Raw genomic sequence first — 20,224 nt, 5'->3', positions numbered from 1 at the left:
CCGCAGGCGACGATGCTCCGGCGGCGGCGATAAGCTCCGGCCAAGATTCGGCGACAGTTTCGCGTTGGACGGGAGAGGAGGGGGAAGCTTCTCCGCGGTGAAGTCAATATAGATCGAGAATCTGAACGAGAAGAAGCGAACTGAAGCGGCGGAGAGGAATGGGGACTAAGCGGGGATCGGGGAGATTCGCTCGGTGACGGAAGGCTTGTCGTCGGATGCACTCTTCCTCTTTAGCCCCAGAAACGAAACTGCGGTCTGCTGTCTCTTCTCCAGCGCCCCCCCCGGTACAGCTCTCGGCCATTTCTTTTTGTTTTTCCTTGGCTTATGCAGATTGCGCTGCGAATTCTTGCTGTTTGACTTGGGGTTTATGAGTGGATCATTCTCTCTATTTGCCGAAACTGATACGTGTCCGATGATAATTGCGATGCTGCTTTGTGTTCTTGGGTGGGTTACAGATTACTGAAACCGATTGGCGAGAAATTCCTGTCCTTTCATCTAGTCGCAGGTTCTTTGTTTTTCTCTTCTTTTAATTATTCAGAAATCTGGTCCGTAAACTTGGCTGAGATGTCCCTCGGAGATTGGTTTCCTGATTCTTATCAACCCGTTGGCAATTCAGTATGTATTGCGATGCACCCAAGATCTGTGAAGTCGTTACCCTGTTGATGTTCATCCTAAATGTTGTGTCACTGTTAGCTACAAGAACGGTGAAGATGAAGATGAGCTCTGCTCGTTAGAAGTAGTTTAGTGTTTAGGGATCCGGGGGAGCAACAGTGCTGTGGCCGTCTCTTGGAATATCATCCATTTCGAAGAGAATTGCGCTGCAGCACTATCGCCATCGATTTGCATGTTTATGGTTAACTCTACATGGAGTTTATCTATCTCTTTTAACAAATTCTCAAGTAGAAGTCGAATAATCTCTGTTAAATGCCGTGAGACATTGTTTTTTGTAGTTTAGGATCACTTGTGCCTCTTGTTTCTAGCATAAACAAACGCCCGAGAGAAAGCGAGGTATTTGTTGCTTAAGTGGGTCAAAGCCCTAATAGTTTGAACTATGAGCAGGAAGCACTTCCCTGAGAAGACCCATCTAAGCATCGATTCGCAGATGGCATTGGTTGTGATCTGCGGGCAGCCATGCAGCGGGAAGTCGACAGCTGCGCTTTGCCTTGCTGAAGCCCTCAAGGAGTCAGAAGCGAAACCCATTGTTAGGATAATTGATGAAGGGTCCTTCCACCTCGATCGCAATCAGAGCTATGCCGATATGCCTGCCGAGAAGAATTTAAGAGGAGTCCTCCGGTCTGAAGTGGACAGGTCATTGTCGAAGGAAGACATCGTCATAGTCGATTCTTTGAACAATATCAAGGGCTACAGGTATGAGCTCTGGTGCTTGGCTCGCGCTGCCGGTATAAGGTACTGCATTCTGTTCTGCGATGCGGAGGAAACATGTTGTCGAAGGTGGAACGAGGAGCGCAGGGAAAAGGGAGAAGCTGCATATGATGATAAGATTTTTGAGGATCTGGCAAGAAGATTCGAGAGGCCAGACAGAAGAAACCGTTGGGATTCTCCTTTGTTTGAACTATGGCCGCATAAAGAGGGAGTGACTAATTCTTCTGCTGCCATCGCAGAGGCTATTTCATACTTGACGAAAAAGGTGGACTCGAAATCCCGAGACGTCAAGGTTTTGCAGCCGACTATTGCCACGCAGAATGCGCGGTTTTCGGAAGCAAATTCGCTTTACGAGCTGGACAGGGCGACGCAGGAGGTGATCAGCGCAATCGTGGAAGCACAAGCCCTGGCCCTGGGAGGGCCTTCAAATGGGATCTCTGTTGGTGTAGGATTGCCGACTATTACCATTTCAAGATCCGTTGGGCTGCCGGAACTACGGAGGCTCCGACGAACTTTCATTAAGTTGACGGGGCAAACGAGTTTAAGCGGGCGACCGCCGCCTTCCGATGCAGAGAGCACCAAGCGGATGTTTGTAGATTATTTGAACCGGGAACTAGGTGCTGCTTGAACCCGAACAGTCCGATACGAGCAAATTTCACAATTTTGTTTCTTCTGGAGTTGTTTTTCAAGTAATCTTCTAGGTTGGTAACTTGTTAATGGCTGTGCTCTAATGAGTAACTATTTGCTGAGAATGTATACTTGGATGTCTTGTTTTGGCATTGGATGAAGCAAAATGTGAGTTTGTGCACGAATTTGTATTGGCTTTCTATTGTTTAGTTTCATTGGTTTAGTATAAGGGAATGGCCTGTATTTGGTCTAGCGTATTTAAATGTAGTCTGCATGTTAATTTGTTATAGAACGATGCATACACTTATGGTAATTTCAAATCTATGAGAAAATTGTCTTGGAAACCCTTGTTAAAGCAGATTCTCTCGGTTCCCTTTAGACCGGTCTGCTATGAGATGAAAAGATTGTTCTTACAGCTTTGTCATTCGCTCGGCATTTGGCAATCGACTATGTCTTGTTCCCCCTTCCGATCAAGAGGGAATAATGATCGATGTTTCCCACAACTTCCAATTTTTTTCTTTGGGGGGGATATCTAAAAATTATCAGGACAAACGAGAGTTTTAATACAAACATATAAGATCAATTATCAATCTCAAAATTGATAGGTGGAAAAAAAATTGGAGACTAAAAAAATGAGAACACGGGATGAATGAATTGCTACAGATGCCTGAACAAAACTCATTGCGGCTACTTTTCGGGCCAAACCGCTTGATCTACAGTTTGCACACCATGCAATTGAGCCGCAGCCGATGTCCGATTTTTCTTTTCGGGACCGAAGAATATGCCGTGTGGAGATTCCGTTGGCTGGTTCACTCTCAAGCATTGACCTGAAAAGAAGAGATCCAGTCCAGCGAGATCAACCAACTTCAATAGGCGTTGCCCAGATTTCTCACGAAAGCAATGCCCAATGAGGAAGTATAACTCAAGTGAGGATATGTGACTATAATTTCTGCGCTTCCTTAAGCATAAAAATCGGCACACCAGAGCTTGAGGATGGTGAAGAAAGGTTTTTCTGCAGAACGGTGGCGAATTTCAATCTAGGTACTCAATGAGATGCCAAAGAGAGATGCATTGAGTTGCAGATGAAGCAACTGATGAATGCCATGCATCTACTGTCTTTGTTCTAAGGGCGTGGTGTAAAGTGTCATTACTAAAAAAATATCAAGAAATCATTGTGATAACTAGTCTGCAAATTGTTGACCTTGATCAGAGAGTGATAAGGACTACCTGAGCTAAAACAATGTACAGTTCCTGGATGGTGAAAACCTTTCTGCAGCGGAATTGATCATTTTCTCACAAAAGGTTTCTGACAAACAAGTAGCCGTTGGTCACTGCCATTTTGAAGGTCAATCACACGAGCTTCCCAGCGTATCTGAGTGGCAAGCATTCTCGCCAGCTCTATAACTCCCATTTTGTCGCATAGGACAACCCACCCCTAGAGTTGTATCAAATGTCAGATATTAAAAATCACTTGTTAGATGAGAAGACTCATATAAGAGTAGATGAAAAACTCTTTGCATTAGGCAAAGTCTAACTTGGTACCCATACTGATATACATCTAAGATAACAATATTAAATACATGCAAAAGGGTCTGGCCGCACTAGATACATCAGATAAAGAAGGAAAAAGAAAAGAAAGCTACAAACAGATTTGGATCAGCAAATCATAAAACAAATGAGATATTCTAAACACGTTCAAGCAAAATTAATGAGGTAAATTCTAGACTGAAAAAGAAAAAGCTACCTCAGGACGCAGAATTCTATCCATTTCCAACAATAAGTCCATCATGCTGCACCTCTCAGAACTGAGATGAGAAAGTAGACCATTTGCGTGGAGCATATCATAGGTTCGAGGGTATGTTGGGAACGGTTCACACCTGCTTAAAGCAAAATAATTACTAGGCTTTCTGCAATCACTTCAAATGTATATAAAATAGAACCAGAGAGAGAGAGAGAGAGAGAGAGGAACAGGTTTTTCAAACTTTGAAGCCCCAGACAGCATGAATAAACAGTATTTTGAGTTTAAGAAGTACATGAAGAAATAAAAACTGATTATCATAACTTTTCACGGACCACTTTCTCAATGACACATTTGCAAAGTGACAGATATAGATTGAGTGACAAGAATACATATAGATATATCTTTGTGGGTTAAGTTGGAAGCAAGCAAAGCAACATAAATGCAGTAACAAAAATCACCATTGTTATGAGGCATCACAACCATCTCAATTTCAAACTCTAAAATGATCAAATATAGCAAAAAGCGATTTTTGTTTTCAAATATTGGCAATTGACAATCAGAAAGAAAACTCGGCATTTCTACAGGATAAACAGAGCTTGTTGCTAAGACAATCCTGATTCCAGAAAGAGAAGCTTATGACGGTTTTATATCAAAAGCTGCCCCCAATCGTACTTACCAATCATGCAAAACCCCAGCAAAACCTTGCTCGAGAATGAGAGGCAGTGTATTCTGAGCCCCGACTGGGACAACATTCATAAGCCAAACTGACTTCTTTTCTTCCAAAAACGCATAATTCAAGCCCCCATAATGAGCATTCATGTCCATAACATTCCGAACCATGTTAAATGGAGGTAAAGGGTCTTCATCTCCTGGCCTTTTTGGATGGTCAGAAAAAATCAAAGGAGTGAGCAGAGACCAATAGTTTTTCAGAGATGATCTCCAGTACTGCAGGTCCTCAAAAAAGTCATCGGGTTGAACTCCTGCAATGACAGGATGATCAATAATTGCTTCAGCATTTGGACTCTGTCAACAAGGTTGAATACTGTTGAGGCAGCAAGAAAGAGGGAAAAGAAATGGAACAATGCTTACCATGTAATTCAAGCTCTGCTGAACTCAAATATGGACCAGATGATCTATTCTGTATGGAAGTCCAGTGTTTGCTGGAAATGCCACTAATACATGAAACAAGGGGCTGATAGTATGATTGAAGATCCTGTCCTTTACAAAGGGGTATGGCAGCCTGCTTGCTATTAGAATATTAAGGAGAAGGGTCAATAGATGACAAAGGATCCAACTGAAATTGTGGAGTTTAGAGACCTGATCACACAAGAAAACATCGACAGTATAAGTCTATGCAGAAGCTACTCACCGAGATTTATAGCAGTTTGCTTCGACAGTTTTTTGCCATATGAAAGTATCATCTTGCTGAGCCAGTAAACTCCAACAAATTTTGTCAGTGAATTTTTCAAGGGGAACAACCATGTTTGCCTTTTTTGTACTCAATGAACTTCCCTGTGCCTTATTCACTGGTGCAGTTAAAACAAAGTAACCTCCAGGTCTCAGCAGCCGATCTACTTCTAAAAGGAAAACCCCATCTGCTTCAAAAAATGAGAGTCAGCAATTAGCTCCACCAAATAATGTTACAGCTTATTGTGAGCTAAAAGGAAAAGCATTTAAGCATTTAGTAACATAATGCATACTTAGTCAAGATTACTAGAGAAATTCTTAATATTATGTCTTCTTGAATAATTGGAGGTTTATTTAGCTTAGACTTTTTTTTTTTTTGCCAAAACTTATTTAGCTTAGACTTGTTCAACAAAAAGCCACATCATTCCTGTGATATGACCATTTGCATCAAAACCAAGCAACAAGGTCCCTGGCTCCACCTATATCAGTTTTTTTTACCTCCATAGACCAACATCTCAACAGAGCAAATTTGACACATCAATAACACACAAGAAGAAAAAAGCAAACCTAGATAAACTTATGATTGGTCTCTGTTACAAATGTTAAACAGCTTCTCAAAAATGAATCCTTTTTGCCCATCATCCTTGGACCTTAAAACCTCGCCGTTTTCGATCGAAAGGCTTTCTGCTTGTGATCTGTACCCCAGACACCGCCACAGTTTAATTACCATTTGCAAGTGAAGGACACAAACCACACTGTTTGTCTTTAACAAACCAAACAAGGCGCACCCACCAACCTCATCTTCACAGTCCAGGAGCAAAGCTCCATTTCAGATTGAATAATACGAGATTGCTGTTTTCCTGAGCCGTTGGGCTTATTAAAGAGGGAGAGACAAAATTCAACAAGTAAATGGAAAAGATGAAACCTTGAAAAGGACCTTAGCAGAGCTGTTAGTTTCATAATTAAAAACAAGAATTTTTGCTCAAGTGTAAGTACTCGGTTGTGGCTTTCGGACTTCTTGTGTTCAATGGTGACCCTAAAGGGTCAATGAAGAGAGGCATTAGGCTATAGACACAGACAGGGACTTGGACAACAATCTCACGCCCCCATTAAAGCTTATTTGCCACTATTCTATAGGCCCATTCATTGAACGGACCTGCTCAACATGATGATAGCTTATGCTGAATGATTGAACAAATGCCATCTTACACTGCACTGGTTTTAACTCATTGCTTCAAAGAATAATCAGCTCCTACCACAGGCTCCTACAATTTCCAGAAAGACTTTTTGCTTATCACAGAGCAAGAGACCATAAACAAATCAAAGCCAATCTGGCAATGGAAATAATCACTATAACAGCTGATACAGCTATAAATTTCTTTAACTATAGCAAGTTCAGCAATATATTTAATAAAAAAAGAGTAAAGCTCAAAAGCCTACAGAAAACTCACAAGGGAAAAGCAGAATTAGTTATGCGACTCAAAAGTACCTTTGTCATCCCAAACAATTCCACATTGAGCACAGTGAACCATGTCATATGACAATGTAGGATATGGAAGTTGCCGAGAAATGAAGTTGCCGATGATTGCAGGAAGACCTCTCTCGAGGGCCATTTGAACTTGGCTACCAGTTGCCTCATATGCCGCAACACAAACAGCCATGACCTTTAAAGATAGCAAATGAGCCCCAAAACTGCCAAAACCACAACCAATATCCAGCACTGTGCGCACCTGCAAAGTGTATATTGGAACAATCATATGTTACTGCCCTTTCAAAGGCAAAAAGAGGACTATGGGCAGAAAAGTGGGGATTTTAGAAAGAATGACTAGGAACAAGAACCTTTATGGTATGTCACAGTTGCCACTTCAATTTAGCACTAGACTAAAAGCCAACGCACAAAAAATCACACTATAACCGACTTTAGAGATCCTCAGTTACAAAATAAAATATGTATCAAAGTGATGTCTTGAGATAAAAAGAAGAGTTACCCCAGCTTGGATAAATTCTGTGTCACTTCCCAATCCTAGCATCTCTGCGATTTGGCGAGAATAGTCTTTGACACCATCAAAGATTGAACCGTCATCAGAGTGGAAAGCAATTTGATTTTCTTCTAGCAGCATCATCCTAGACAGGTCAAGAAAATAACATAGGAATGTGAGTCAAATTCATGAAAGAGCTATAAAAAATCACTACAATCTGGATAAAGTGATAAGTTGTGGAGATAGGAGTAGCTTATTAGCTCAAAGCGTAGCTTAGTGAGAAGATGGACCTTTTAGTCATGCTACCAGAAGAAAGAAATTGGTCCTTCGTAATCTTCACATTTCCACTCCATATCACATCCCGTCCAGCTGGCCACCTGAGAGGGATCTTATATTCTTTCGGAGGGCGAACCAAACAGCGTTGTACTACTCTTGACAGCTCGCAGTGACGATCAAACTCCTCCCCATTCTTATATCCAGCCAACATATTTGCAGAGACATTGTAGCAGGGAACAAAGTTCTCCCTCTCTTTGCCACATAGACCGAGTTCCTTTACTCGACCAACACCCCCTGAAAGAGATTTTAGTTCCAAATAATCAACAGCAGCTTGCTCCTTTAGCTTTCTATAGTTCGTATACATGTCAGGTGCCGGAGTGGAAGTTGCAGCTTCAAATGCATTTGAAGAAGACGATCCCAAGACAGTGATGAGTGCTAGTACACTTATAAGGCACAAGACTAACCAACTGATTGATGGCCTTGGGCCAAAAACGAGAGCTAGCTTGTTTAACCAGGGGGTTCTCATGTTCAGTGTTTGTACAAGCCCGTCCAGAACCCAAGTTATAAGTCCCTTAGATCACCAATTCTGTCGTTCTGATTCTCCAGAAATTACAAGATCCGCGACCTGTCATGAAACACATACACTTCACATACTACCATGTACCTCACAGTTCATCTGAGCATTCCCCTTTGTGTCTTGCAAACTGAATCTCCCACACTAGATTATGCCATCAGTCACATGGGGTCAGCAGACTCTCCGAAATCAGAGTTCGCTTGAGTCCACGAGCATGCTAGAACTCACAAAATCCTGAAAAAACCCAAATTAAAAAACGTCCGCAATCAATCCCGATTCGATCACCAACAGCTCATCCTCAGAATCTCCAACCTATAAGAAAGCTCGAGCCAATGCCAATTCTGCTCCAGATCGCTCCTGCACAGAACACTCAAATGATTCAACAAACCACAACCATTCCATCCGAGCTCGCGACGCCACTTATCCTCTCAAAATGAACACGACAAACAAGAAAAATGAAAAGCGGAACATCGCATCACACTAGACACAACACAGCAACCCTCGAACTCCCAACAATTCAGCCCTCCACCAATCCCTCAGCTAGCCGAACCCCAAAAACCACCAGATCAACGCATCACCGCCCAGCCACAGTACCGCATTGCCGTTCAGATCCGAGGCGAGACGGAACCCGCACGGATCAGATCGAGAAAAGCGACCGGGAACTCACCGGCTCGAGCTCCGTCAATGGCGCCGCATAAGGGCTCGGGAAAAGGCCGACAGCCGCCGCCGCCGCCGCCGCCGCCGCTCGAAACTGGAGGGCGGAGGGATTCAATCCGCAGACCCCGAGCGCGAGGGGCGCTATGTCCAGGCGAGTGCCGCGAGTCACGCAACAGCGACCCCTTCCTTCTTCTTCTTCTCCTTCTTCTTCTTCCGCTCGTGGATTCAAATGGAGGATGAGGAGGAGAGGTTATATATGTGTGTGCAGACTTTTTGGGTTCTTCTTCATCGGAATCCCCCAATCAGATCCAGAGGCTCGCTTATTTAGACAGAACGGAACAGGGCATTTCCGTTGGTTTTTTTTTTTTTTCGCTTTTCCTTAATTAAGGAAAAAAAAACAAACACAACGGCAGCAAAAAACATTAATATTATGGAGAGCCGCCGCAGGGAATAATTGTATTCTAATGTTGTTTTGCGGTTTGTCTGGCTGTGGCATTTCATGCTTTTTTTAACCGCTTTCTTTGATTAAATTAATCGCGATTACGTTAATTAGTACTCGCGAGACGCGACAAATTCACCAAGGTGTTGCGATTTTCCACGGTACTATATTATTTTAAATTCAATAGAAGTACCATTAATATAATAAGATAATTTTAATTTGTAAAAAGCTAAAAGCCACCAAAAATTCTAAATTATGCATATACTATGATGTATTTACCTCAAATTTTTTATGTGACACATTTACCCTAAACATGTATAGTGTGACACATTTATCATAAACTTCAACTTGTGACCGTGTGGCACATTTGCCTCGATAATTTGGTGCCATAGAAAAAAAATTTGAAATTTTTGATGTCACAAAAAAAAAATTTTGGGCACAAGTATAAGTTTAGGGGTTTTTTGTGTTACAGAAAAAAATTTGGGGTAAAAATGTCTTACGGGTACAATTCTAAATTGTTGGTGTTACAAAAAATAATTTAAGGTAAATATGTCAGTGGGAAAAATTTGAGATTTTTTATGGCTTTTTTTCGTTTGTGAAAGTATCGAGCACGGATAACACGAAAAAAGGCAACACAAATTGAAATTCCATTTAAATTTTCATTATTTGAATATTTAACGAGTGCTTTGGAAACTCGATAGGCATTGAGTAATTTAATTAAATGAAGGGGATAAGTGCACTAGAAGTCCTAAAACTTATCACGAAAGTGCAATTGAGTCCTAAAACTTTCAAAAAGTGCAAACAAGTCTTAAAACTTGTTACGAAAGTGCACTTGAGTCCTAAAACTTTCAAAAAGTGCAAACAAGTCCTAAATCTTATCACGAAAGTGCAAACAAGTCCTAAAACTTGTCACGAAAGTGCAAACAAGTCCTAAAACTTTCAAAAAGTACAATCAATGGAAGGACTTGATTGAACCAATTTGACAAGTTTTAGGACTTGTTTGCACTTTCGTGACAAGATTTAGGACTTGTTTGCACTTTTTGAAAGTTTTAGGACTCAAGTGCACTTTCGTGACAAGTTTTAGGACTTGTTTGCACTTTTTGAAAGTTTTAGGACTCAATTGCACTTTCGTGACAAGTTTTGGGACTTTAAATGCACTTATCCCTAAATAAAGTGAGTCTGGTTCCAGCAGCTGCACTAAACATACACGCAACGGTACGGTGGGACAGCTTGGGTCGCGCGCACGACGGAATCACACGTGGCGGTAGCGTGCGTGCGTGCGTGCGCGAGGGGGTGGGGGTGGCGACGGGCGAGATCGCCACCGTGGGTCCCGCGCGAGAGCGAGGCGAGCGGTCCAGATTCGGCCGCCAGAGGCGATGCAATGATGGGTCCAGCTGTCCCTGATCAGAGCCCTCGTCTGCTCCCCGATGTAGCTTTTCTTAAGTTGGATTTATTAGTACTCTAATGGCAACTTAAGCAAAGCGATTAGTTAGTAGGAGTTTCCAAATGGAGGCTCTAGATCCGGCTAATTATATCTGGTTGCAATGATGAATGCGATTGATGATGTGGGACTCAAGCGCCCGACATTTTCGATGGGGTCGAAAATAGCGATCGCATAGCATTTTGAAATTTGACTTCTTAGATTTAGCCATTACATTTTTGCATAAGAAAGCGATGTCCGATTAGATATGTATATCTATGAGTCTAGGGGGTAGGATTAATTATTGCCGACACGGGGTTCTTCATATGGAAGTCGCAATCGCGTTCACGGTAGGACGATATAAATGAACTCGTAATTCAAAGGAAACATTACTAGGGGCGACCATCAGTTCCGGATTGAATCGGGAACCGGATTGAACCCATAGGTTCTGAGTAGAGGCATGCAAAGGAATTGAGAACCGCTCGGACTGCCCAAAATCGGGCCGAACTGATCCAGGACGGGCGATTCCTATGGGGACTGGTCCCAATTCCAATTTATTGGAACGGTGAGTACCAGTCCGATTTCTAATTCCAGGCATAGAACCGCCCACTTAGACCAAACCAATATATATAATGGGAGCATTCATCCTAAAATTACAGTATCATTTCATGTTTGATCATGCAGATTTCTTTATTATTCTTACATTTTCCCTTGTAAAGAAGTACCCACAAAAAAACTAAGTTCATCATGATATTAATTGGATAATATAATTTTATAGGAATTGTGGACTGGTTCCATGAATCCACTTGGGAACCGAAACAGGCGGTTCCCGATTTCAGGGTAAGAACCGCCTATTTGGACCATGCTTACCCCTAGTTCCGAGTGGTCTCCTTGTGCGGAGCCGGTCCAACGGACCAAACCGACAGGACCGAGAGAGGCAACTTAATTGAAAATTAGGGCTCTCTCTCTCTCTCTCTCACAGAGACCTCAACATTCTCTCTACTGCTTGAAGAAGCCTGGCCCTCAATTGCTCCAAGCCAGTTTGTTTCCCTTCCATGCTTCTTCATTTGGGTTTAATCCTCTCTGTGCTTGATAGGCGGCCGCGCGATTCCGCTTCAGCCGTTGCGATTCTAATCTAAATCACCCAAATTCGATACGATTTGTTTTTGCAATTTCGCGACTTGTAGATGCAAGAAGAATACGAAGAGAGCGTGCAACGGTCCGTTGCTCAGTGCAGGAAGCACTCTACTTCATCTTGCGAAGCCGGTGGAGGAGACTTACACATCCATCATAACCAAATATTGTTGGTTTCTCGACTTCATCGTTCTTGTCAGCTCATGACTCTTGTCCCTCATGGATTATATAGGCGATTCGGGGTGCGAATGATAACCATTCTGTTTCAGAAATTAATTTCTAGCCAGAAATTCTATTTCTGTTTTCATGGATGAATTTCTAAGCAAAAATACGCGTTTGATAACGATACAAAATTTCTATTCCCGAAACAAAAATTTGTTTGATAACGGCACAAAATTTCTCCCTCTCGGGTGGTCAGCAAGTAGACGGCGAGCGGATGGCATCGGCGGACGGCTGGCGGCGGACGATGGCAGCAAACGGCGGGCGGCGAACGGCGAAGCGGCCAGTGCGAAGAACGGCGGCCGGAGACGGGTAGCGAACGGCGACACGGCTAGTGCGAAGAACGGCGGCTGGAGGCGGCCAGCGTCGGGCAACGGCGGGAGGAGGGCGGATGGTGGTAGTGAACGACGGGTGGCGGGCGGTGGGGGGAGGCGGCGGCGAACGGCGATGCGGCCAGTGCAAAGGACGATGGCTAGAGGCGGCCGGCGTCGGGCAGCGGCAGGAGATGGGCGACGGCAGACGGGAGGAGGGCGGCGGCAGGAGGCGGCCGGCCGGCGACGAGAGACAGTGACCGGCGGATGGCGGGCAGCGGCCCACAATGGGTGGCGACGGGAGACGGTGGTTGGTGGCCGGCAGCGGGAGATAGCGAACAGCAGGAAGCGGCGGCCGGCAAGTGGGCGGCGATGGACAATAGGTGGGCGACCGGCTAGTAGCAAAGGTGAGCGATGAGAAATTTTTTTATTTTTCATTTTTGTTCTAGAAATAGAAAAGTAAATTTTTTTTTCTCATTTCTGTTCAAAACCTATTTTTCAAATCAAAATTTGTTCTAGAAATTGAAAAATGAAATTGCGTTATCAAACGGATTTTTGTTCAAAACTTGTTTCTGGAACAAAAAACATAGAAATAGAATAGTTATCATTTGCAACCATATCTTCACGAAGACAGATTCGACATCATCTTCCTGAAGAGAAATTCCAGCTTCTTTTTTCAGTGCCGGATTTCATCAATGTCCGCGAAGTGCATATCCATCTGTGTAATATAAAATTTTTATAAGAAAAAGAAAAACATAACTTGTCCCAAGGTCAACAGGGTCAATTCCCAATTCCACAAATGGAAAACCAACCCTAAATTGATCTATCCTAAAAACGATCCCCGTTTAAGCCGAGATGGTAATATTAATCCACAACGAGCTATGCTTTTTTTTTTAGCGTGGACATTTCGGATACATGGCTTGATACGATTGCTGATCCATTGGATGGGGGTGCTAAAGATAGGAAAAAAAAAAAAAGGGGAGGAAAAAATTAGTGGTAAGGGCGCGTTTGGTTTAATTCTTGCCTAATGTGCTATAGAATACTCAAAAAGTCATTCCTCCGATTTATTTGTTTCGTATAATTAAGTCCTCTAACTTATTTAATTTGTAAATTTGGACTTTTCTTTTGTCATTAACCGTCGATAACTAATTCAGCTTGACGCGGCATGCCGCATTCGGTTTGCGCACACAACAATGTAGCAAATTTGATGGAACATGTTGAAGAACTCGATTGTACGAATTTAATAAGATTTGAAAGGCTCCACTCGTATTTTGACGAGAATTTGGGGGCCAAAACTCTTCTTTTTTAACATTTTTCATTAGTCTCGGTGGAAACCCGAACAGCCCCACGTGTAACGCGAGCCTCAATTCCGAAGAGCCAATAGATTATGTTAACAAGTGCTCCGAAATTTTAACAAACATCCAAAAAAAAAAAAATGAGTCTTAGTTCGGGGCTTAGTTGTAGCATTCGACTCAAATTAACTACTAGACACACTAAATTTTTTATAAAAGGGTGTAGATGAAAATTCACGGGCAAAATTCTTGGACGAAAATCGGAACCCAATTTATGTAAAAAAAGAAGAAGAAGATGTATGCAATTGTATAGCCAGAAGTCATACGTTGTGGAAGCTAGGCAATGCGTGGCATGGTAAGCCAGTTAAAGCATAGTCATGTCGAAATTCAAGCGCCATGTAGGATGACAATAATATTGCATGGGAAGACCCAATTCGTCGATCGCACCACATTACTTGCGTGGTTGACACATACCATACTTTTCCCAAATTTACATGTCCTCACTAACATCGCAATCCCATTAACTTTCAACCCCCATAAAATACAAATTCGATATCGATTGACCAGCAAACCCAGATGTGCATCGCCTAGTAATAAATAGATTTCTCTTATAAAGACCATCACTACATATCTATAGAAAGTTTAAAAAATTAGAATACCTTGTTGCGCAATTTGTCATTTGAACACGCGAGAATCTTCGTTTCATAATTGCGCGAGCTCGCCGCCGCGTGCCTTATATAAATCGACTCATTTTTACAATTTATAAATAGATCAATTACCGGAAAAATCACAAAAAAGCCAGCCTCACGAAGAGAAAAACGAGACGTGTTTAGAGGACAAAAAAGCTCCAAAAAAAGAAAATAAAAAAACAAAAAAATGGGCCGAAAATGACTTGACAAGCAATTTCGCGCTGTGTTTTTTCTTTTTGCAAATTTTAATTTTTTCCAATTTTTTTTTTCTTCCTTCTTCTCCTCCTCCTCCTTCTTCCCCCCCAGGAATAACGGCCAAGATCCGTTTTTGGTTCCCAAAACTCGCGCACTCCACCCCTCAACACGCCGATATAAATGCAAACCCTCGCGCTTTGCCTCCCGTTTCGCTCCCATCATCCCTCTCCCCCTCTCTCCTTTCCCTTTCTTTGACTTCTTCTTCTCCCTCTTCTTCTCCCTCTTCTTCTCTGGTTTCGTTCCTCTCTCTTTGATTATCTCCTTCTTCCTTGTTCCTCTTCTTCTCTTTCTCGAACGATGTCGTCGGAGAAGGAGCGAGAGGCACACGTCTACATGGCCAAGCTCGCCGAACAGGCCGAGCGTTACGACGGTAACTTCACCGCTCGATCTCTCTAGCGTCTTGTGGCTTTCCACGGATCTCCCGTTCTCCGCATGTGAATGTGAATGAAATGTTAGTAGAAGAGGTTGCCGGATGGCGAACGCGATGCGGTTGGAGGGACATCTGTAATGCGAATGGAGTTGGATGATCTTGTTAGATTTAGATTCGCTGCTTGCTAGCATATTCGTTAGGAGAATGCATGTCGAAAGAGGTCGAATCGGCGCATTAAATTACTAGGTGACTAGCTTTCGTGACCGTATGATCGCGGCAGAGCAAAATGGATTGCTTCCTTTGGATTTGGCAAGGGCAAGGGTGGTCAATGCATCGCTAGCGCTAACAATTTATGGTTTGGTGTTGAGAAATGTGGCTAGTATCCGTATGGAAGTGTCGATATCGCGAATTGTTATCATATCGGGATAAATACGTCGGCGCTGTAATTTATTCATGACGAGTTGATGGATATTACTGCTCTTTCTGTTTGGATTGAGCTTATGACCAAAAATTCCAATTTTGATGAATGAACTTCTTAAGATTTCAAGATCCATGTATTGTTCTGTTTTTGGGATAGGGAGCTATTTATCAGCTATGAGGGAGGGAACCGCATTTTCCTCGAGATTTCTTACCTTTATGTAATCAATGCAGAAATGGTGGAGTGCATGAAGAAGGTTGCTAAGCTCGATCTAGATCTGACTGTGGAGGAGAGGAATCTCCTATCTGTTGGCTACAAGAATGTAATTGGCGCTAGGCGAGCCTCGTGGCGCATCATGTCCTCAATTGAGCAGAAGGAAGAGTCTAAGGGCAATGACCACAATGTCAAACTGGTTCGGGACTACCGACAGAAGGTAGAGGAGGAGCTCTCCAAGATCTGCAACGATATTCTGTCCATCATAGACAAGCACCTGATTCCTTCCTCCAATGCTGGAGAAGCCACTGTTTTCTATTATAAAATGTGAGTCTTTTTGCTTGAAAGTGCATTTCATTTCTGCTCAATTGAATTGAAGCTACTGTTTCCATGCAGCCTTCTCTCTGATAAGCCATATAACGAGAGAACAAAGTGGGTTTCTCGAGTATTGCAATTTCTGTTCCTGCCTCATTTCGTGTCGGTCTCTACTGTCTGGTCGGGAGCCTAAAAAAATCACATATCCCAAGAGTAAAATTTGATGGAAGAGATGGCTTTGGTTTGAAGTGATTTAGACATGTGATTCACCTTCATTCAATAGAGCCGCCACTCTCCTAGGTTCTTTATGTTATCTGACTTTAATGCCATTTACAAGTCTGCACAGAGATGATGTGCAATAAGTTTTAAGAAAATTATGTATATTTGTTCTTTATAGATGAATTTGCTATTTGTATCAATCTAGGAAAGGGGACTATTACCGCTACCTCGCTGAGTTCAAGATTGACCAGGAAAGGAAAGAGGCTGCAGAGCAATCTCTGAAAGGCTATGAGGCATGTTGATTTGAAGTTGGTTACAAATACATTGCTAGTTTATTGTAATACGGCATCCAATAGCACAGTCATCACTTATACAACTCCATTTTCATTCTGTGTAGGCTGCTTCAAGCACTGCAAACACAGAACTCCCATCGACCCACCCAATCCGTTTAGGCCTTGCACTCAACTTCTCTGTATTCTACTATGAGATAATGAATTCTCCAGAAAGGTACTTATTCCTGACTGACTGAAAATACACTCACTTGGAAGTCCCGCCTGTGGATGCTATGGTGATACTTCGATGGAACGTGCAGGGCCTGCCATTTAGCTAAGCAAGCTTTTGATGAAGCAATTGCAGAGTTGGACACGTTAAGTGAGGAGTCCTACAAGGACAGCACCCTGATTATGCAACTATTGAGAGATAACCTGACTCTCTGGACCTCTGATTTGCCTGAAGATGGAGGTATTTGATAACTAATAAACAGCAGAAACATATCATAAATAATGTCTCAAGATGATTTTCAAAAATTGGGTGGACAAGGGAGTGACACACGGGATTTGTCACTTAAATTCATTTTTTTATTTTGAGGAACTTACAAGAATTGGAGAAGAAAATGGCATGGATGTCATTGATGTCCTTTAGAGAACTCAGGTTCTCACTTATATTCTCTCAATGCAGGTGAAGATGGCATCAAAGTTGAAGAACCTAATAAACCTGCTGAACCCGAGGTACATGTTAGAGAACATTTTTTGGCATCCACGAGACGCATTCATCTGCTGCTGTTAATAAGATCTTCTGAATTTGTGCAGCACTGACCAATGTCTTGGTGATCAAGAAACGGGCATTAAATGACCAGGCTGCATCATGGATGCAGTCTTTCTTTCTTCTTCTCCGGCAGACTAAGCAGACAATGCGGAAATCCGCAAGCAGTTATTCCGAGCTCTAGTAAAGCCAAAGCAAAAGTGTAGCAGATTGCTTCACCTCAGTTTCGGTTATATCTCTTGACATTTTCTTTTTGCAATTCATGTTTTTACTCGATGCTTGATCATATAAACACGGACTCTGGATTTCAATACTCTGGGTTATCTTATATTGTCATCGGTCCGACTCTTCCCCAGCCATGTTTCTATCTTCTTAAATTAAATTGCATTTCCATCCCGAGGTACCATCTTCAGGGTTCAATCTAAAGCATTATAGGAATCAAACGGCATATTATCCAAGAGACGTGAATCAAGTGTGAAACTTTCACAAGGCACGGCTGAACTTGCACCCACCCCAAAGGGCTAAAAACCCAAACAAGGCAGCACAACAAATTCTCACCATCTCTAATTTGGACATTCATATGTTAACAAACAATCTCTTCAAGCACAAGCGGAAATTTTTAATTGGCTGATTTCACGAAAACGACTTTCCAGTTCTTAGGCCCTTTCAGTTCCTTACGGCGTGAGATCAAGCATCCTATATTGTTTCTCAAATTATTGCGAGATTTATAAACTGGAGAATCTCGTGTTACAGGTGGTTACGTGTGTTTTGTATCTTGAAATGGTCCGTCCTGCCAGCCGATGCTCCTACGTTCTGTCTCGCTCTCAATTAAATCTACCAGGAAAAACCTGTTCTACAGGCACGGTTTACATTCTTCAAACCAATACGTCAAATAAGAGCTTATAAAGCACCCTACGCTAAGGAAAAAAATGGACATAGATTGGCAAACTGGAAAGAAAAAGCTGAAATATGTACATTACCTCAGTCATCGAAACAGTAACATTATTATCGCAAATTTTGGTCTAAGCATATACAGCAATGTCAAATTCGTCCCATGAACACGATGGTATCAATGATAGCTAAGGTCTCCAGAATCGAAAAAAATTATGTATCCTTCACAGGCTTAAGGCTCTTCCTTGACGAAATAGCTCTGCGGCAAGCTGAAATCTTCCTCTTGGTTTAGAATGTCAGATTCATCCTCATCTGGTTTCTGACCACAAAGGCAATGAACAATATCAGCAAACATGGTCCCCTATCTTTGAAACAGAACCAACGGGCATACAAAAACATGCATCCAGTATAACTCCACTACATCTATGGAATCACGGTGCTGGCCTTTCGGATTAAGTTTAAGAACTTTTGTCGTATCAATGGCGCAAAGAAGCAAAATCTACTTCGACATCACTTCATAGCAGCATCGCACGATGAATGGCCAGGAATGTACAAAAGAAAAGGAGATGCTTAAATTGAACAAATACCAGCATGTCTAAGTTGTAGAAACGGTCCAGCAACTGTAGAACCTCGTCGGCAGAGAAATGACGGTCGAAGCTGGGAAAAGCAGCAGCGAGCATATCATGAGAGACTTGGATAAAACAAGAAAATCATCTCTTTCTCTAAACGAACTGAATATATAACACCCAAGAGTAAAGGAGTATTTAAGAGAAAAGAACCTTCTTCGCAGGTGCTCCATTAGCCCATAAAGGACGAAGTGTCGATGTATACCTGCAAGTGATGGCTGCTTAGGCTTGCACATTGGAAACCAGTTCGATGGACACAAAGTTTTAAGAAAGTAAATGAAACCTTAATGTCTATACCTGCATCTCACACACACTAACAGAAGATAAAACTATAATTTACAAGAACTGCAAATGCAGCATTCCGAAGAGCGCTGAATTGCCAGGAAACACACAAAGCAGGTCGGATAAACTATCTATGGTGAAAATTTGTTGATTGCAGCCAGTAAGGAAAGTGCAAAACAACAAATCAGTCATTAAGGAAAATGCAATAGGTTCGACGCTTGCGAAATCATCGATGAATGCTTTCGAGCCGACTTTTCCTTCATTTCTTGCTCGACCGAGAAGGAAAGACATCACCAGGTACCGTCAAGACCAAATCTTTCATGCAGAAAAACCGAGACAGTCTACTATGGCTGGTTCATACTCGTCAGTTGTCACTGAAATCAAGTAGCACTTCGCATACTGATCGTATAGGACTCGAACCCGAGGAGCCTCATTGTCCAGGCATTTCGAATTGTTCATCGACACGGAATCGCAACTGCTTCACCACCGCCATGGACAGGCACCGCAAGCGCAAACAAACGATCGGATCGCAACTCAACTCACCTCGCAATTTAGCGGGAGGGTACCTCTCGAGAGCTTCCAGCAGCTTGAGCTCCAATTCCACCTGCGATTGCTCCTTCTCGCGGGCGCAAACGATCGGACGTCGAAATCAGAACTCGTTTCCAGCTACCGGAAAAACGGACCAATTTGCATTCGAATGCAGCTTTTCGACAGAGATACCTGACGGAGAGAAGACGCAGAGGAAAGAGGCGCTTTGCACGGGGAATGCACCGACACTCCGTCTTGCTCCTCTTCCTTGCAACCGCCGCCGCCGCCTCTGCCCCCGCCGCCGCCGCCGCCGCCGCCGCCGCCTCCGCTGCCGCCGGCCATCGGTGCGACGAATCTGCGCAAGCGATCGGCAGAGTTTCAAGAGAAATCGGGAGCAAAACGATGTTTTTTTTCTTCTTTTTTTCTTCTGTTGTTTTTTGGTGGGCTTAGGGTTTCCTGGTTTGATTGTAATGGGCTTTTTTTTTATACCAGGCCTCATTGCCTCCCGATTGGGCTTTTTTTTTTATACTCGGGTCGGACATGTTCCTAATTTTTGGAACCGGAAACAGAACCCGTTGATCCTAGAACTGAACCGGCCGATTCCAGGCTCAACCCGATTGAGACCCTTTTTTTTTTTGTCTCATTGCATTATATGTACAATATGTATCATGTCAAACATGAAGACCATGTTAGCTTGTGAAACAGCAAACAGAATCGAATGTTGTAAGGCTTTGTTTGTTTTTTGGTAAATGAATGACTTGGAAAATATTTTTCATAAAAATGATCGCTTGTATCGTTTACAAATATGAAAAAGCAGCAAATAGTTTCATTGTCCGTGAAAATGTTTGGGTATAAATTGTTATCGAAACTGAAATCATTTTTTATTGGCTAATTATTTCGAACACAACGAGCAATCAT

The 20,224-nt window shown here is 42.6% G+C and overlaps 4 protein-coding genes across 4 annotated transcripts; 2 read left to right on the top strand and 2 right to left on the bottom strand.

The window, feature by feature from the left end:
- LOC115680951 (protein KTI12 homolog) lies at positions 1-2,195 on the top strand. Its single transcript, XM_056306824.1, has one exon. It carries the CDS (start codon positions 1,052-1,054, stop codon positions 2,009-2,011), a length of 960 nt encoding a protein of 319 aa, XP_056162799.1. The 5' UTR covers positions 1-1,051; the 3' UTR covers positions 2,012-2,195.
- A 354-nt stretch (positions 2,196-2,549) lies between these two features.
- LOC115681042 (probable methyltransferase PMT5) lies at positions 2,550-8,888 on the bottom strand. The gene is made up of 10 exons (XM_030605197.2): positions 8,655-8,888; positions 7,428-8,344; positions 7,147-7,282; positions 6,648-6,888; positions 5,121-5,346; positions 4,841-4,998; positions 4,428-4,731; positions 3,755-3,887; positions 3,238-3,445; positions 2,550-2,837 (listed from the first exon to the last, which is right to left on the bottom strand). The coding sequence occupies exons 2-9, from the start codon at positions 7,937-7,939 to the stop codon at positions 3,296-3,298; spliced, it is 1,860 nt and encodes a 619-aa protein (XP_030461057.1). The 5' UTR covers positions 7,940-8,344; positions 8,655-8,888; the 3' UTR covers positions 2,550-2,837; positions 3,238-3,295.
- A 5,687-nt stretch (positions 8,889-14,575) lies between these two features.
- LOC115681352 (14-3-3-like protein GF14 iota) lies at positions 14,576-17,334 on the top strand. Its single transcript, XM_030605301.2, has 7 exons — positions 14,576-14,773; positions 15,425-15,731; positions 16,144-16,231; positions 16,336-16,445; positions 16,531-16,679; positions 16,896-16,945; positions 17,027-17,334. Exons 1-7 carry the CDS (start codon positions 14,701-14,703, stop codon positions 17,030-17,032), a joined length of 783 nt encoding a protein of 260 aa, XP_030461161.1. The 5' UTR covers positions 14,576-14,700; the 3' UTR covers positions 17,033-17,334.
- A 602-nt stretch (positions 17,335-17,936) lies between these two features.
- On the bottom strand, positions 17,937-19,713 carry LOC115670035 (uncharacterized). The gene is made up of 5 exons (XM_056308895.1): positions 19,499-19,713; positions 19,322-19,394; positions 18,650-18,701; positions 18,458-18,527; positions 17,937-18,189 (listed from the first exon to the last, which is right to left on the bottom strand). The coding sequence occupies exons 1-5, from the start codon at positions 19,646-19,648 to the stop codon at positions 18,103-18,105; spliced, it is 432 nt and encodes a 143-aa protein (XP_056164870.1). The 5' UTR covers positions 19,649-19,713; the 3' UTR covers positions 17,937-18,102.
- Between the last annotated feature and the right edge of the window lie 511 nt (positions 19,714-20,224).

Source organism: Syzygium oleosum, unplaced genomic scaffold (genome assembly GCF_021117445.2).
Source record: "Syzygium oleosum isolate NSW1041296 unplaced genomic scaffold, Sole_v2.1 Sole_v2.02, whole genome shotgun sequence".
NCBI lineage: Eukaryota > Viridiplantae > Streptophyta > Magnoliopsida > Myrtales > Myrtaceae > Syzygium > Syzygium oleosum.
The sequence above is the reverse complement of the archived record's forward strand: the minus strand, read 5'-3'. Positions and strand labels throughout refer to the sequence as shown.

Coding starts and splice junctions, on each gene's coding strand:
- LOC115680951 (XM_056306824.1), top strand. CDS start 1,052: ATGAGCAGGAAGCACTTCCCTGAGAAGACCCATCTAAGCATCGATTCG.
- LOC115681042 (XM_030605197.2), bottom strand. CDS start 7,939: ATGAGAACCCCCTGGTTAAACAAGCTAGCTCTCGTTTTTGGCCCAAGG. Junction 4,999..5,120: donor GCAAACTGCTATAAATCTCG/GTGAGTAGCTTC, acceptor ATATTCTAATAG/CAAGCAGGCTGCCATACCCC. Junction 3,888..4,427: donor GCTGGGGTTTTGCATGATTG/GTAAGTACGATT, acceptor TGCTTTAAGCAG/GTGTGAACCGTTCCCAACAT.
- LOC115681352 (XM_030605301.2), top strand. CDS start 14,701: ATGTCGTCGGAGAAGGAGCGAGAGGCACACGTCTACATGGCCAAGCTC. Junction 14,774..15,424: donor ACAGGCCGAGCGTTACGACG/GTAACTTCACCG, acceptor TAATCAATGCAG/AAATGGTGGAGTGCATGAAG. Junction 16,680..16,895: donor TGATTTGCCTGAAGATGGAG/GTATTTGATAAC, acceptor CTCTCAATGCAG/GTGAAGATGGCATCAAAGTT.
- LOC115670035 (XM_056308895.1), bottom strand. CDS start 19,648: ATGGCCGGCGGCAGCGGAGGCGGCGGCGGCGGCGGCGGCGGCGGCGGG. Junction 18,528..18,649: donor ATGGAGCACCTGCGAAGAAG/GTTCTTTTCTCT, acceptor TGCTTTTCCCAG/CTTCGACCGTCATTTCTCTG. Junction 18,190..18,457: donor TCTACAACTTAGACATGCTG/GTATTTGTTCAA, acceptor CTTTGTGGTCAG/AAACCAGATGAGGATGAATC.